Source organism: Salmo trutta, unplaced genomic scaffold (assembly GCF_901001165.1).
Source record: "Salmo trutta unplaced genomic scaffold, fSalTru1.1, whole genome shotgun sequence".
Classification (NCBI taxonomy): domain Eukaryota; kingdom Metazoa; phylum Chordata; class Actinopteri; order Salmoniformes; family Salmonidae; genus Salmo; species Salmo trutta.
In genome coordinates this window covers 21,988-38,829 of record NW_021822406.1, presented here as the reverse complement: position 1 = coordinate 38,829, position 16,842 = coordinate 21,988, and the positions used below count along the sequence as shown (strand labels likewise).

The 16,842-nt window shown below is 43.6% G+C and overlaps 2 protein-coding genes across 2 annotated transcripts; one reads left to right on the top strand and one right to left on the bottom strand.

Moving 5' to 3' along the window:
* Nucleotides 1–171: 171 nt before the first annotated feature.
* On the top strand, nucleotides 172–6,309 carry LOC115182229 (uncharacterized). Its single transcript, XM_029743853.1, has 9 exons — nucleotides 172–368; nucleotides 1,102–1,553; nucleotides 1,639–1,960; nucleotides 2,063–2,867; nucleotides 2,946–3,158; nucleotides 3,262–3,599; nucleotides 4,195–4,454; nucleotides 4,604–4,852; nucleotides 4,944–6,309. Exons 2-9 carry the CDS (start codon nucleotides 1,309–1,311, stop codon nucleotides 5,491–5,493), a joined length of 2,982 nt encoding a protein of 993 aa, XP_029599713.1. The 5' UTR covers nucleotides 172–368; nucleotides 1,102–1,308; the 3' UTR covers nucleotides 5,494–6,309.
* Nucleotides 6,310–10,003: 3,694 nt separating this feature from the next.
* Nucleotides 10,004–10,888, bottom strand: LOC115182216 (zinc finger protein 2 homolog; the record flags this gene model as incomplete). The annotated part of the gene is made up of 1 exon (XM_029743841.1): nucleotides 10,004–10,888. A coding segment is annotated over one exon (885 nt), but the record flags the coding sequence as incomplete, so codon positions are not given.
* Between the last annotated feature and the right edge of the window lie 5,954 nt (nucleotides 10,889–16,842).

The following is a 16,842-nucleotide window of genomic DNA, read 5'->3' as shown; positions in this document are numbered from 1 at the left end:
CTCAAACTTGACCAACACTCATTTCATTCTTTTGTTACATCCTGTCAGTGATTGATATTCATGTGGGCATGTTTGAATGTGCTATTAATTTAATCAATGTAATCTAAATTTGTGATATGTCTTCATTCATTCATGCATGCATTTATTTTATTTATTCATTCATTCAACTTATTTATTTCTGTGTCACTTCAAAAGCCGTAGCCCTACAGGTCCCCCCATCGCTCCCTCGGCCTCTGCCTCCAACTGACCAAGTCCCGGCCCCGGTTCCTGCCCCGGCCCCTGCTCCTGCCCTACTGGGGCAGAGCGAAGAGGAGGATTTGCCCCGGCAGTCCTTCCTGCCTCCAAGGCCTGCCTCAGAAAGTGCTGAGGTAAATTCATCAACTGTAATGACACCACACAGTTAAGATATTAAACAGTATGCCATGGTAGGCCATTCTACACAGTTGTCTTGTCTCCTGCATACTCTCTCCATACTCTCTCCATACTCTCTCCATACTCTCTCCATACTCTCTCCCTGTCTGTTACCATTACCAGCACTTCCTTTCCCCCTCACTCTCCCCTCACTCTCCCCTCACTCTCCCCCCACTCTCCCCCCACTCTCTCCTCTCACTCTCCCCCCTCACTCTCCCCCCTCACTCTCTCCTCTCACTCTCCCCCCTCACTCTCTCCTCTCACTCTCCCCCCTCACTCTCTCCTCTCACTCTCCCCCCTCACTCTGACCTCTCACTCTCCCCCCTCACTCTGACCTCTCACTCTCTCCTCTCACTCTCCCCCCACTCTCTCACTCTCTCCTCTCACTCTCTCCCCATCACTCTCTCCCCATCACTCTCTCCTCTCACTCTCCCCCCTCACTCTGACCTCTCACTCTCTCCTCTCCCTCTCCCCCCTCACTCTCTCCTGTCACTCTCACTCTCTCCTGTCACTCTCCCCCCTCACTCTCTCCTCTCACTCTCTCCTGTCACTCTCCCCCCTCACTCTCTCCTCTCTCTCCTCTCACTCTCACCCTCACTCTCGCCCCTCACTCTCTTCTCACTCTCCCCCATCACTCTCCCCCATCACTCTCCCCCATCACTCTCCCTCTCACTCTCTCCCCTCACTCAGCTGCTGCTTCCAGAGAGTTGGCGTTCATCTCTTACCAAGGAGCAGCAGCGGTGGATCGGCCGCACGCTGTTCACCAGGAACAGCTTTGGGAGGTCGACACTCACCACTGACCTGGTCACGTGGTGGACGCCTCCCCAACCGCGGCCGATCTACAATCAGCCACCCGCATCCCCCGACCCCTTCTTCGCATGTCAGCTGTTCCTTTGGATGCCTGTACGTATATGGGCATACAAGCTGGCATGCCCCCAGTCTGGGTGCAGAGGCACACTCTGCAAGGCTGGGCTCTACAAGACCATCCGGAGGGTCTTGGACATCGACCGCTGGTATCTCATGGCCACTGAGTACCTGGAATGCGGTCGGTGTAAGAAGAAGGTCGCGGGGTGGTCACGGGACCTTGTCAGTCAGCTGGACGCTCGGCACCGCTGCCAGTTCCCAGCAATATTGACATACAAGTAAGTTCACAAGATTTTAAGTAATTAAGTAATTAAGTAAAATGAATGCATGTCATTCATATGCTTTATCTCTCTCTCTCTCTAGGCTGTCCTGTGACCTGCGGGTTGTGAGGATGCTGAGGTCGCGCACTTTGGGGAACAGTGCGTCACAGACCTACAGCAAGCTGTGTGAAAGTCACAGCGAGTCCTGGATGCGGAGTTGTATACGGTACCTCGGGGAGTGCGAGCAGTTTCTGGCCTTGGGCTCTGGGCGGCAGTTCACTGATCCACCGGAGATGCCCCCGGTGCCCTCACCCGTCTGGCTGCTGACAGTCTACAGCCATGACGTGCTGTCGCAACTGGACGAGCTGAAGGCCAGGGTCACCTCCATCTTTGGGTCCATCTTAAAGATGGACTCTACCAAGAAGGTGAGTTTTCACTTAAAAATGTAAAGATAAGTCATGTCTGATTTTGTATATCTATATTTAAAAAATGTCTTTACCTTTCTGTCTTTGCGTGTCTGTCTCAAGGTGACTAAAAAGCTTGCGGGTACCGCTGCAGACACGGCCGCCTGGGTTACCAACGTCGGTAACGAGCATGGCCAGGTCCTCGTCAGTGTCCTCACTGCCGGTGAGAGCGAGGGCCTGCTCCCCATGGCGGCTGGTCTCATGGAGCGGTACCGGCTCGCCGGGGTGGCGCCCCCCCAGCTCATGTACGTGGACCGAGACTGCTGCTCCAGCTTCGGCAGATCAAAGACAGCTGCCATGTACAATGAGTGGGACCAGCTGGTGGTTCGGCTAGACATCTGGCACCTGATGCGGCGGTTCGCGTCAGGTGTCACCACTGAGAGCCACCAGCTCTACGGTCCCTTCATGCGGCAGCTGTCAGCTTGCATCTTTGAGTGGGATGCAGGCGATGTCCGCCGACTGCTGGAGGCCAAGAGGTCTGAGCTGGAGGGGAAGCACGGGATGGTCGGCCTCACCGAGGCGGAGGTTTCGAGGCAGATCGGCAGGAAGGAGATGGCACTTCACTGTCGGCGTCGTACGCGTGGAGCTGCGGTGACCGAAGTCCTTCTCCTTGACCTCCTCGAGACCTTCAACAGCGAGAAGCGGGTCGACACCCTGGGCATCCCGTTGCTGGACTCCATCCGCATCCAGGCAATCTGGAAAGAGCAGAGGCGCCACCTCCACTGCATACAGGACCCATCCGGTGTACAGCTGTACACCGAGACCGGCAAAATCACCAAGGGCGGCGTGATTTTGCCGGTTTATCGCTGCGCACGGGGCTCTACATCCTTGGAGTCATTCCACCTCCACCTCAACCGGTTCATCCCAGGTAATTGACATTGTGGAGCTTAAAGTTTAATGTTAACAGCAACAGCTCTCCCACCCTAATCATGCATTGTTCTCTCAGGTACCAGGGCAAATGCCATGCATTTCCAGGCATTCCTGTTGGATGGACTGGTGAGGTGGAACGAGGACCGTGCGCAAGCGGCAGTGGAGGGAAAGAACAGGCAGCCCCTGCTCTCCTACAGTGGCCATCTGCAGCACATCCTTAACCTTAGCAGCCAAAGGGTGCTTGGCAAGGAACAGGTTAAGGACTACACCAAGCCTAGCGAGTACACGGGTAAGTCGAGTAAGAGAATGACCATTTACATCAATTGCATTAATTACATCCCATTAACACTTCCCTACTCTGCTTTTGGCTGATTTTTTTTGTGCTTTAATAGGGGAACTCCTCGGAGTGGAGTACCTGTACTCGCAGACTGGCAGAGTGCTGCAGGATGTCAGCGCGGACCCTGACCTTCCGGAAGAGGCAGCCGCCGTCGAGCAGCTCGACGAGGAGGATGAGGGCTTTCAGGAGGAGGATGTGGACCCAACAGTCCACATCCCTCATGTTACTCCTATGAGCGCCCCGTCCTCCAGCTCAGCGGCACCTCTATCAGGGGAACCCGCTGATGCACCCAGGTCTGGGCCATCCAGTCCCACCACCCCTGAAGACGGAAGCTCTCCTGAGGCCCCTGATCGACACGGTTCTCCTCACCCTGACCACTCCTCTGATCCAGAGGTAATTATAATTTACCTTTTGTGTTGTTGAAAAGAAAAATGCTATTGCAACCTCTTTGACGTAAGGAATTGAGACAAAAAAACTCTAGACAATTTTCAGGTCTTTAATAATACCAAGGATGCCATCAGCTGAGTGCATACATTTAGAAAGCTCACAACACATCTTATTCTCTTCCCTTGCAGGCGTCAACTCCCCAGCTATACATTTTATGACCCCAATGACTTTCCCCTCCTTTCCCCTGTGGAATGTCCATGGTCCTCTCTTTGTTTAGCTATCCATCTTCTGGGCCTGACCCTGAGCTCTGATCCTAGGCAATTTCCTCTTATCTGATTAGGTCATGGTTTCTAAATTAGCAAACACAAAGTTTCATGACCTGAACTCCATTAATACTCACAGTAATCATTCACTAAACAGGTTACAAACAAACTACAGTTTAACTTGAAACATGTTACATTTTAACAGAATCCATCAGTGTGACTTTCAGTTACATAATATAAAATAACATCTCCTATTTCCTTTGTAGAAGAATCTTATGTGTTACCCCTAAATGTGTGACATTGTCCTCATCGATTTTTCCATGTCTCTTTATCTTCAGGGGGAGACGCAAGGCCCTGATGCAATGCCGGGCTACCAGCATGTCTGCAGGCTTGCCAGGGCCTTGGTGAGGGTGAGGAACCATCAGGGGCTCTCGGACCGCAGGGTAGACGGTCTGGTGGCGCTGTGGCTGGCGTTGCCAGACTTCGAAAAGCAACGTTTGATCAACCCTGCCCGACACCAGGAGAGGATCGTTCAGGGGCAGTTCAAGGCAACGAAGGGGAAGTCGTCCATTATCCTAGGAAAAGACTCTCTCCAACGGTATGTTGTTAGTGTTCATGTCCTCCACCTTACTATTATATTGCCTGCCTCTACATTAAATGCATATGAAGGTCAGGCGATGGCTATCATTATACTTTGGCTATCATTATTTTTCAATGTTCTCTAATTATTTATCTCCTCTGTTTCAGTTGCCTTCTCGGACTCAACTTGGGCCCTGCAAGTTGGCCGGGCACCAGCCGTTTGGTGGAGGCAATTTGCAGACAGCTCTGTCAAATCCATCCCAGTGCCACGCAGTCTGCCGGCGTCAAGAAGAGCAGGTGGGCGCTCATTCTGGCAGACTACGTGGCCATCAGGGAGGCAGTGCTGAACAGCCCGAGGTTGATGGCCCAGACCAACCTTCAGCTCTTTGAGCTGAATCAAAAGACCATCAGTCAGTGGTAAGACATTAACTTATGGAAGACTTGTTACATATGTGACTAATGACAATCTGAGTGACAGCTTTGTGTTTGTTTTCTCTCCCTGTTTCAGGTACTCCCGGTGTCAGAGGGAGAGGATGGTGCTGCAGCAGGGATTGGGGCTCGCTCCTGCCCCCAGCGTCACCGCCCAGCCCCTCCCTGCAGCCAAGCCACTCCACTACCAGCGGGAGGGAATCCAGGCACTCTTCCCTTTCCCTACGCCGCCCCCCCCGGTCCCACGCCAGACCACCCAGCAAGGAGGGCCCGCCCACACGCCCATTCTGCCAGCCCACCTGGAGCAACAACCCCCCGCACTTCCCGGCCCCTCCCAAGCCCTGCAAGCCCAAGGACCACAGACGGGCTCCTCTTTACCTCCTCCGGTGCCAAGGACAACGGCTTGGAGGAGGAAGAGGATGGCGGAGGACAAAGAGGAGGGGACAGCTGGGAAGAGAAAGCAACGCGAGCAGTACGTCTGCTCCAAATGTGGGTTGCCGAAGCGGCGGGAGACGGGGCACAGCCGCTTCGGCGGAGTGGGATTCTGCTCTGTTGCTGCGGGAGGTAAGACCGTGGCCCAGTGGCTGGCGGAAATGAAGGACGCTAAGGGGCGAGGTGAAGGACACTGAGCCGCTGGCTGGGTGGTCGGACGTTTTTATTGTAAATAGTTCCCTGTTCCCCTCTACCTGGACCGAGACCTTGAACGCGGTGTAGAGGCTTGTGTGTGTTGAGGACCCTCAGAGCTATATTGTCTGTAGTCTATAAGACTACTGGTAGGTTAACCCATGGTAAGCAGTCCTGAGGCGAGACACCAGACTAACGTCGGTCCGTTCCCAAGCAAAATGCACGTTTTATGAGCACATGAACATTTTATTTACATAGTTCAATAAAAGGACTGTGTAGCAAAGACAGACAGGATCGTGATGAACCTGTAAAAAAAAGGGATAGACATTAAAATATACATGTATAAATCAAACATGATTTATCAATACATCTTCAAGTGAAAACTCAACTTCTTGGTAGATCTAATGTTTTTTTTCTACAGCAGTAGCTATAACACATAGGTAAAACAATATAAGGCATGAATAACTTACCTTTTGCAAGTATAGAAATTTCTGTCCACAGGTCAGTGGCCCAGATGCACTTCAAACTGCTCTTGATGGTGTAACGCCAATCAATCAATGCTCCAGGCGCCCCATCACTGCGAATGATATACATACACCTGACGGTTAAAAGAAATAGCCTGTATGCATGCAAATGTCCCATGTACTAAGGCATACACACATACACAATACATTAGAGCAATTATGGTGTGTTATTTTGTGTACAGAGATTGCTGACATTATTATTTAATGTTTATTGGATTTACATTGCAATAATTATCTTTCATTTGATCCTGTTTCCCTATGTATACTCTGGTTCATCATTAAAACTCCTAGACTGGGCTTCTGTGTCTGTCATCACTGTTTTGACCTGGTGCTCAAAGCACATGGCTACTTAATATGCTCCTCTCACCCAGCAACCCCCCCCATTTCCCCTCCTCATTGGACTGAGAAGAATGGGCAATTTCTTCCTGTAATCCTTTCACGCATTCCTCTCTGTTTCCGATTGTCCAAATTGTTCCATTACTCCTCTCCTCCAATCAGATGCTTCAGCTTGTTCCAATTCAGAGAAAGAGAGCAAAAACCCGCCAATGAAGAGCCTAGCTTGTTCCAATTGGTTTTAAGCCAATCAACTACCTCCGAAATGTTCGTAACGTCACTTCATCACAAAATATTTTTTTGGGGGGGCAGCCATTGATGATACCCGGTGAGTATATGAGGGAAATGGGCTTAATTTGCAATGAATGTAACATCGACGACTAAATGTGATTAAATATGACAATAACAGCGTAACAAAAGCCATTGCACGAAACCCCACCAACCGAAACCTACACACTAGAAACATGCTCTGCAGCTGCATTCACAATACGTCCTTAAGCAAAGACTAGCAGGGAATGCTGGGTAGCCTACGTAAAAAAAATACTGTAACGTGATTTAAAAACTCTTGAATCCTATGTGAAAATGTATAATTTGTTTTGTTGGGAAGTAGAACAACTATGAAAAGCAGCTTATTTGTGACATTTAGACTTTATTTCTAGATGTAGAACTGACCTAGAAAATACATTGTATTCCCATATCACCTCTGATTCAATATTCTACCCTATCACCGACCTAGACGGGACATATATCATATTCCATATCACCTCTGATTCAATATTCTACCCTATCACCGACCTAGACGGGACATATATCATATCCCATATCACCTCTGATTCAGATGCTAGAACAGCAAGACACAAAAGGTTCATTCAAAAATACAATACTCTCCCTACCAGCCTTCTGTGGGAATATTCTAGTGGTGGTTTCTGAGGGTCTGAAGGTCAGTTTGAAACCTGTTGGACCCCAACCATGACCAGAACCATCATTAGGGTTAGCAGTGTGGTTAGGGTTATTTAAGGTAAGGTCCAGGACAAGGTAGGCATTAGGGTTAGCAGTGTGGTTAAGGTTAGGGTTATTTAAGGTAAGTTCCGGGACAAGGTAGGCATTAGGGTTAGCAGTGTGGTAAAGGTTAGGGTTATTTAAGGTAAGGGTTAGTTAGGCATTAGGGTTAGCAGTGTGGTTAAGGTTATAGATTTTATGACTGTGGTATTAACTTGAACCTCTTGAGGAGAAAGTAATCTAAAAATAACTGAAAGTAATCAGATTACGTTACTGAGTTTGGGGAATCCAAGTTACTTTACTGATGACACTTTTAGATAGGTTACTAGTAACTTAACGGATTACATTTAGAAAGTAACCTACCCAACCCTGGATACAGTATATAGGTCTCTCCATGGGTGGGAGATGGACATTTAAGATGATGAACACTCTCTTTATATTACTGACTTGTTGACTGATTGATCATTCATCCTTCCATCCCTCCTCAGCCTTCCTCTCCTCTGAAGACCCAGTGAGGGTGGAGCTCAGTTAGAGAGCTGTTGAGGGACTGGTTAGGAAGAACACTTCTACAGCCAGAGAGGTGAGAGGTCACACATTTCTCCTGTTTATCTGGTGTCCTGTGTGAATTTAAGTATGCTCCCTCTAATTCTTCCATCTCTCACTCTTTCGGAGGACCTGAGCCCTAATCCCGACGTATGGTCCTTTCTGGCCTGATCTCCTGGCTGTCCCCAGTCCACCTGGGCTCCTGATCCATTTTCAACTGTTCTTCCTGCGGCTATGGAACCCTGACCTGTTCACCGGACGTGCTACCTTGTCCCGGACCTGCTTATTTGATCAATTTGTTTGTTTCAGTTTTCAGTAGTTGAATCCTTTGACGTATTGTACTGGAGTGGTTGAAAAGTAATACTAAACTTACATAACATGCACAATTTTGACACAGCGGAAGATATACTGGACTTATACTGTCTTTCATAGTAAGATTCACCAAGATATGTGTTGCTTTTGCAAATATGTGTTCATTGGTTTTGCAAAAGTCTGTTGATTGGTCAATCATTGGGTTCATTGTTTTACAATATGTTCAAATCAAGCTTTATTTATATAGAACATTTCAGACATGGATTCAACGCAATGTGCTTCACAGGAAAAAAATTATAAAGCAATGAAAATAAAAACTGAAATATTTACTACACAACAAACATAAGAGGGAAAAAAAGAATGAATAACAATTAAAAAATGTAAGACTAATGAGCATTCTAAGGAAAGGCCATTGGTTAAAACAGTAAGATCAGGATGTAATGACTCCTGGCACAAACTATAAGCTTGATTTACTACATTGTATGTTAGTTGCATAAATAATTATGATTACTAAATGTTACATTACATTTATGGAATATGAAATATCAAAACTGAATGTACACCCCTTTTGGTAATATGTTTTGGCAATAATTAATAAAGACAATTAGCAATTGAATGTTGTAAAGAAATACTGTGTGTGTAAATATTGGGAGTGATGTAAAATTGTTCCTGAACCAATTTTCTACACTGCAAGTACGTTAAAATTAGGTTGATCCAATGGAGTCGTTGAAACGACTTGAAAAATAAGTCTATTCAACGTTCAACCAAAAGCGACTGACGTCGTTAAACAGTCGTCTTTTCAAAGACATGAAAAAATATTTATTTTCCAAGACCTAAAAAAATCTGTCTTTTCACTTTCAACCTAAACCGAATGTAGATTGGAAGTTGTTATCCTATCCCACCTAGCAACAGGAACAATGACCTGTTGCTAGGTGGGATAGCCCCAATGTCAGAACAGTTTTAACGTGTCCAAATCAACAACCAATATGCAGAAACCGTTTGTGATATATTGAAAAACTAAACATAACATGTACTATCGACACAATCATATTACTTGTATTTTTTAAAACACCTTATAAACTGCACAAACACCAAACACACTTGTTATACAAGTAGCAATAAATCACGGATATAGATTAGTTGGGAAATCAGGTTGTACTGTTGAAACTAATGCAACTAAAAATGGAAACGGGAGATATCTTTTTCCTCACTGGTTAGAGGACAATCTGCAGAAAACAGTCAGCTACCTTTTGGAGTGATGCATTTACATGTAGGGGTCCCTAAAATGAAGAGAAATGCAACACTTATTTGTCATCACTCATATCGATATCACGTTGAAATCAATTGCGAGAGAGGGGAGAGATGAGGTTGCACATCCCGCTCAAACACCACACAGAATCTGGGAATAATGTGTACATCACTGGTCAGAGCACAACTTGTAAAAAACAGCTAGCTACATTTTGAATTGTTGCATTTTCATTCAAGTGGGTCGCTAATGCAACTTTTTTGTGTTAGTCACTTTTTGTTAAATCACATAAATAGTAACTCTTCCATTTCAGAGCCTGGATTTTCCCCCTGAGGCTAATATCCATATCATGTTGAAATCAATAGAACAGGGGACAAACGTTTAGGGTTCTACATTGTGACATCATTATAATACTCCTACTACAATGTTAAAACATTCTACATTGTGACATTATTTCATTGATATCATGAAGCAACTCCTTCAGGTATGTATTTTCTGATGTTTAATCAGAGATCTTTTACCAGAGTATCTCTTCCCACAATGATCACAGCTATGAGGTTTCTCTCCTGTGTGTGTTCTCTGGTGTATAGTCAGATGGCTAGACGTAACAAAACTCTTCCCACATTGATCACAGCTGTAAGGTTTCTCACCTGTGTGTATTCTCTGGTGTGATTGTAATGTATATAATTTTGAAAAGGTCTTCCCACAGTCAGAGCAGCTATAAGGTTTCTCTCCAGTGTGAATTCTCTGGTGTGATTGCAATGTAGATGATTTTGAAAAGGTCTTCCCACAGTCAGAGCAGCAATAAGGTTTCTCTCCAGTGTGAATTCTCTGGTGTGTTTTCAGGCTGCTTGTATCATTAAAACTCTTCCCACAGAGATCACAGTTATAAGGTTTTTCTCCAGTGTGAATTCTCTGGTGTGTTTTCAGGCTGCTTGTGTTATTACAACTCTTCCCACATTGATAGCAGCTATAAGGTTTCTCTCCAGTGTGAATTCTCTGGTGCACTTTCAGTGAATCTGATCTTGAGTAACTCTTTCCACAGTCAAAGCAGTGATGAGGTTTCTCTCCTGTGTGTGTTCTCTGGTGTATAGTCAGATGGCTAGATGAAGAAAAACTCTTCCCACATTGATCACAGCTATAGGGTTTCTCTGCGGTGTGTATTCTCTGGTGTGCTTTCAGATTACTTGTACGAGTAAAACTCTTCCCACATTGATCACAGCTATAAGGTTTCTCTCCTGTATGGATTCTAAAATGTTTTTTAAGGTCTGCTGAAGAGGTGAATCTCTTCCCACAGTCAGTACAGCAGTGAGAATTCTCTCCTGTGTGTATTCTCAGGTGAAGTTGTAATGAATCTGATCTTGAGTAACTCTTCCCACAGTCAGAGCAGCAGTGAGATTTCTTCCCTGTGAGTCTCTGCCGGTGTTTTTTGAGGTGTTCTGATGTGGAGAGACTCTTCTCTGTCTCTTCAGCTTCATGATGTTGTTGAGACTCCCCAGAGGATCCACGATAGTCAAGTCTCTCTCCTGTGTGAACACCAAAGTCAGACAGATGGTTAAAGGCCACAACAGCAGAAATCCACTGTATCTTTCAGCTAAAATGTTTACAAGCTTTTTATAAACTTATTTGACAATTGTCTTAATATGACAGTCAGCGATCAACAACAGTTATATTAAGTCATATTCTTTCACTTTTGTAGTAAAAAGTATGATTCTAGGCTAGAATATAGGCACCTTTCTGTGTTTGCTAAAATTGCGGAAAGGAGGGCGATGTGCACGCATGGTTGCAGAAACTCGTCCCTGCTAATACAGAAACCATTAGGTAAGGATGTAGTAAATCTGCATGGAGCAATTTATTTTTTGCCATCGTCTCAAATCAACTGCTTTATACTTAAAAAACACTTCAACTGGTAAAATTATCTTTGGCGAGCTTTGCTACTAGTTTGTCAATGAGCATTAGCATTCAAGCTAACAAGTGCTGCATCCAAAATAGGTATTTCGCAACTATCAAAACCAAATATTATCTTAGCGACTGTTCAAGCAATAATCAAAACAACAACTGTAAGCCTGAGAACCCAACAAAGTAATAACCTGGTAAATCTAGACTGTTGAATGGTCCCAGATGGTGAACAGTTTATTTAGTAATAACCTGGTAAATCTAGACTGTTGAATGGTCCCAGATGGTGAACAGTTTATTTAGTAATAACCTGGTAAATCTAGACTGTTGAATGGTCCCAGATGGTGAACAGTTTATTTAGTAATAACCTGGTAAATCTAGACTGTTGAATGGTCCCAGATGGTGAACAGTTTATTTAGTAATAACCTGGTAAATCTAGACTGTTGAATGGTCCCAGATGGTGAACAGTTTATTTAGTAATCCTGGTAAATCTAGACTGTTGAATGGTCCCAGATGGTGAACAGTTTATTTAGTAATAACCTGGTAAATCTAGACTGTTGAATGGTCCCAGATGGTGAACAGTTTATTTAGTAATAACCTGGTAAATCTAGACTGTTGAACGGTCCCAGATGGTGAACAGTGTATTTAGTAATAACCTGGTAAATCTAGACTGTTGAACGGTCCCAGATGGTGAACAGTTTATTTAGTAATAACCTGGTAAATCTAGACTGTTGAACGGTCCCAGATGGTGAACAGTTTATTTAGTAATAACCTGGTAAATCTAGACTGTTGAATGGTCCCAGATGGTGAACAGCAGTTGTTTTCCATTGCTGTTGTACTTGTTTATGACGTGACTTTAGTTTTAAACTAATACTATACTGTATATGAGTCTTTCTATTAATAAAGAGGACAATGTGGGACATTGGGATCACATTTCTAAATGACTGGAAACTAAAACACATTTCATGCAGTTCCACATGTGAACTTACAGGGACAGAAGACTTTATACACTGAGTGTACAAAACATTATGAACACCTGCTCTTTCCATGACAGACTGACCAGGATTAAGATATGATCCTTATTGATGTTATTTGCTAAATCCAGTCCAATCAGTGTAGATGAAGGGGAAGAGACAGGTTAACCACCTAGAGCTGAAAACGAATTAGCATAATACAAAACCCACCATTTACAAGTAGGCCGTCATTGTAAATAAGAAAAGTTCTTAAATGACTTTTAAATAAATATATATAAAAATGTGTCTGTTTAGGCTGCAGTGAAAGGTGGTAGAGATACATCGGTGTTTGTCAGACCATGAGACATACTGAAAATTAGAGGTCGACCGATTAATTAGGGCCGATTTCAAGTTTTCATGACAATCGGAAATTGGTATTTTTGGACGCCGATTTGGCCGATTTTTATATATATATATATATATTTTTTTTTAAAGACCTTTATTTAACTAGGCAAGTCAGTTAAGAACACATTCTTATTTTCAATGACGGCCTAGGAACGGTGGGTTAACTGCCTTGTTCAGGGGCAGAAAGACAGATTTTTACCTTGTCAGCTCTGGGATTCAATCTTGCAACCTTACGGTTAACAAGTCCAATGCTCTAACCACCTGCTTTACATTGCACTCCACGAGGAGCCTGCCTGTTACGCGAATGCAGTAAGAATTCCAAGGTAAGTTGCTAGCTAGCATTAAACTTATCTTATAAAAAACAATCAATCAATCATAATCACTAGTTAACTACACATGGTTGATGATATTACTAGTTTATGTTTATCTAGCCTGTCCTGCGTTGCATATAATCGCTTAGGTACACGTTGCTCCAACCATAAACATCAATGCCTTTCTTAAAATCGATACACAAGTATATATTTTTAAACCTGCATATTTAGTTAATATTGCCTGCTAACATGAATTTCTTTTAACTATATTATTAAACCTGCATATTTAGCTAAATGAAATCCAGGTTAGCAGACAATATTAACCAGGTGAAATTGTGTCATTTTGCGTTCATTGCACGCAGTCAGGGTATATGCAACACTTTGGGTAATTTGTCAGAATTTTACGTAATTATGACATAACACTGAAGGTTGTGCAATGTAACGTTTTGTTTTCGAGATGAGAGTTTCCGGATTCAACCATAATAATGACCTAAGGCTCGTGTTTCTGTGTGTTATTATGTTATAATTAAGTCTATGATTTGATAGAGCAGTCTGACTGAGCGATGGTAGGCAGCAGCAGGCTCGTAAGCATTCATTCAAAATAGCATTTTCGTGCGTTTTGCCAGCAGCCCTTCGAATGCAATGCGCTGTTTATGACTTAAAGCCTTTCAACTCCCAAGATTAGGCTGGTGTAACCGATGTGAAATGGCTAGCTAGTTAGCCGGGTGTGCGCTAATAGCGTTTCAAACGTCACTCACTCTGAGACTTGGAGTAGTTTTTTCCCTTCCTCTACGTGGGTAACGCTGCTTCGAGGGTGGCTGTTGTCGATGTGTTCCTGGTTCGAGCCCAGGTAGGAGCGAGGAGAGGGACAGAAGCTATACTGTTACACTGGCAATACTAAAGTGCCTATAAGAACATCCAATAGTCAAAGGTATATGAAATACAAATCGTATAGAGAGAAATAGTCCTATAATTCCTATAATAACTACAACCTAAAACTTCTTACCTGGGAATATTGAAGACTCATGTTAAAAGGAACCACCAGCTTTCATATGTTCTCATGTTCTGAGCAAGGAACTTAAACGTTAGCTTTTTTACATGGCACATATTGCACTTTTACTTTCTTCTCCAACACTTTGTTTTTGCATTATTTAAATCAAATTGAACATGTTTCATTATTTATTTGAGGCTAAATAGATTTTTTTGATGTATTATATTAAGTTAAAATAAGTGTTCATTCAGTATTGTTGTAATTGTCATTATTACAAATAAATAAATAAATAAATACCGGCTGATTAATCGGTATCGGCTTTTTTGGTCCTCCAATAATTGGTATCGGTGTTGAAAAATCATAATCGGTCGACCTCTACTGAAAATCACTCTTCTCACGAAAACGTCTAAACAGTTTGGGCTACACACTAATATGATCCCTCTGTGGAAAGGTAAGTCTCTCACCAACACGTACATGTGGACGCCCAAACCAAGTCTCAGGGCTGACATTTTGTTGCTGTTTAAATCCTAGGTTGCCCCACATCAATCAATCTGCAGTTGAAACAATAACAAAGCTGTCATTCTGCCACTGTTTTGGTAAACATCTAAGGGATGGGGTCTGGAGAAATGTAACTTCTCTCAAATTCATAGAGAAAGCTTTTGTATCAACCTTAATCCAAAACCTAGAGACCTCTTCAAGAAGTTCACACATCTTGGCATAACAGTTATAAGGTGTTGACTTGACAGTCGCTCAAATTCATAGACAGACCTATGGAGGCAAGGACTGACCATCCATGATATCAACATTATAGTTTTAACCATGTTGAGGCTGCAGTGTTGGTTTACATTGTTTCTAAACATTGGAGTAAAAAAAGCTTATTTGGGGTTCTTCAAGGATCAATGGCTATAAATAAATAATTTAAAAGTACAAATATGGATGTAGCTATTGCAGAGTTTGTGCCTCTGTATTTAAGACAGTACTTACTAGTGTTAATCAGCGCCCGGTTTCTCAAAACCATTTCACGGCTAAGTTCATCCATCTCCTCCACTCCAAAAACGGAATCCTCTTTCTCTTCCTCCTCTTCTTTTACAGTAAAATCCTCCTCCTCTTTCACTCTGAACGGATCTTCTTTCACGGTAACAGCTTCACCCTCTACTTGTTGTTGTATTGTAACAGCCTCCTCTTCCTCCTCCTCTTTCACCCTGAACGCGTCTTCCTCTTCTTTAACTGAAACGTCTTTCTCTTCTTCTTTCACGGTAACAGCTTCACCTTCTACTTGTTGTTGTATTGTAACAGCCTCCTCTTTCTCATCTTCTTTCACTAGAGCTTCTTTCTCCGTCCAGCAGGCCTCCTCTTCTTTAGCAGGAGGAGAGTAGCTTAGTGAGCTCATTGTCGGAGATGTTAGCTAGCTAGGCTAATGCTAACTTAACCAGCCAGCTAGCTGACCAATAACAACGTAAATGTGACAGTAAATGGTATTACTAACTAGACGACAGAAGTGGGCTTAAAACACAGTGGCTAATATACACTAAAGCGTCTAAAATGCTTTATTGGTTCGGTTATTTTGTCTAGCAAGCTACGGAGGAGACTGACTAACTGTTGTTGCTGTTGAAAGAAGCGTCCCGTCCACTACATTATACGTCACACTAGCAGCGTCGCCTTAAAGTCTCATTCCGCCATCTGCTGACTGGAGTGGGTAACGCAGCTGTGTAAAATGTATATTTTATTTTCAGACAAAAAGTTAAAGGGAAAGGGCGACACCGAGTCAGTTGTACAACTGAATGCATTCAACTGAAATATGTTTTCCGCATTTAACACAACCCCTCTGAATCAGAGATTGGGGAGCTGCCATAAAGGGTAGGAAGCAAAACTCAATGTAACAACACAGTGTGGTTAAAGATTTAGTAAATTCATTGTAGTCACGATCTGGTTACCTATAAGTACAAAGAGTTATTTTTGCTTTATTACATATTTATTAACTTATTTCCGGATATCGTCCCACAATGCAGTATTTCTCTACTTCACCTGGTTAAATAAAGGTGAAATAAAAATAAAAAAATACACTAAAATATGGATCTAGTCTGTGCTACCGAGTTCATATGCTCGCAGAGACGCTGTTTATAGCTGGGAGGGCCAAGATGGCTGCGCACCATAATAAAAAAAATAAAAATAAATAGTTTCCAGTCATTCCTATCATTGGTTTTATTTGTTCAGGATATGAAGAACTTCCCTGTGATTGGAATGATAACTGGATAATTTATTTCGGCTTGTCCATGCGAAGTCTAACTAGCCGCTCTGTTGCTAAGCAACAAGAGAGGAACGTGCTTGTTAAAGACAACTGCTTTCGCTGTGCTTACCCTATATGGAAAATCTCACACTTTCGACAGCTGTTGAAAATTATGAGTTCCCCTCTTTACCGGTTACTCCGTGCAAACTTCCAGTTTCCAAGAAAACAACATGCACTTCGTGGCTACCCTCTCTTTTACTCATCAACGCCATTGAGAAAATGGTAGGCGTAAACACCATGGTAATCGAAGGCTGGAAAAAGACTGGAGTTTGCATGTAGTATTATCAAGGATGTGAAAATCAAAGTGCCTAAAGTTGAAAAAAGTGTGGAAAAGGTGGAATCATAGACATCTCACTGATCTGGAACAATACACAAGAAGATGGATCCTAAGACTCTATGGTGTGCACGAGGTGGAGAATGAGGAAGTGAGGCTCGAGGCTATCCGCATCTGCCAATAAGTTATGCCTGCGGAGAAAAACTAAGTTGCTGATACCATTGACATTGTGCATTGCCTCGGCAAGAAGAAACAGCAAAACGCCAGATTCTACAGGGAT

Bases quoted from the DNA above. Each gene is read 5' to 3' on its own strand.
- LOC115182229 (XM_029743853.1), top strand. From the start codon at position 1,309: ATGCCTGTACGTATATGGGCATACAAGCTGGCATGCCCCCAGTCTGGG. The intron at 1,961-2,062 runs GTGAGTTTTCAC...GTCTGTCTCAAG, and splicing joins AGATGGACTCTACCAAGAAG to GTGACTAAAAAGCTTGCGGG. The intron at 3,159-3,261 runs GTAAGTCGAGTA...GTGCTTTAATAG, and splicing joins CAAGCCTAGCGAGTACACGG to GGGAACTCCTCGGAGTGGAG.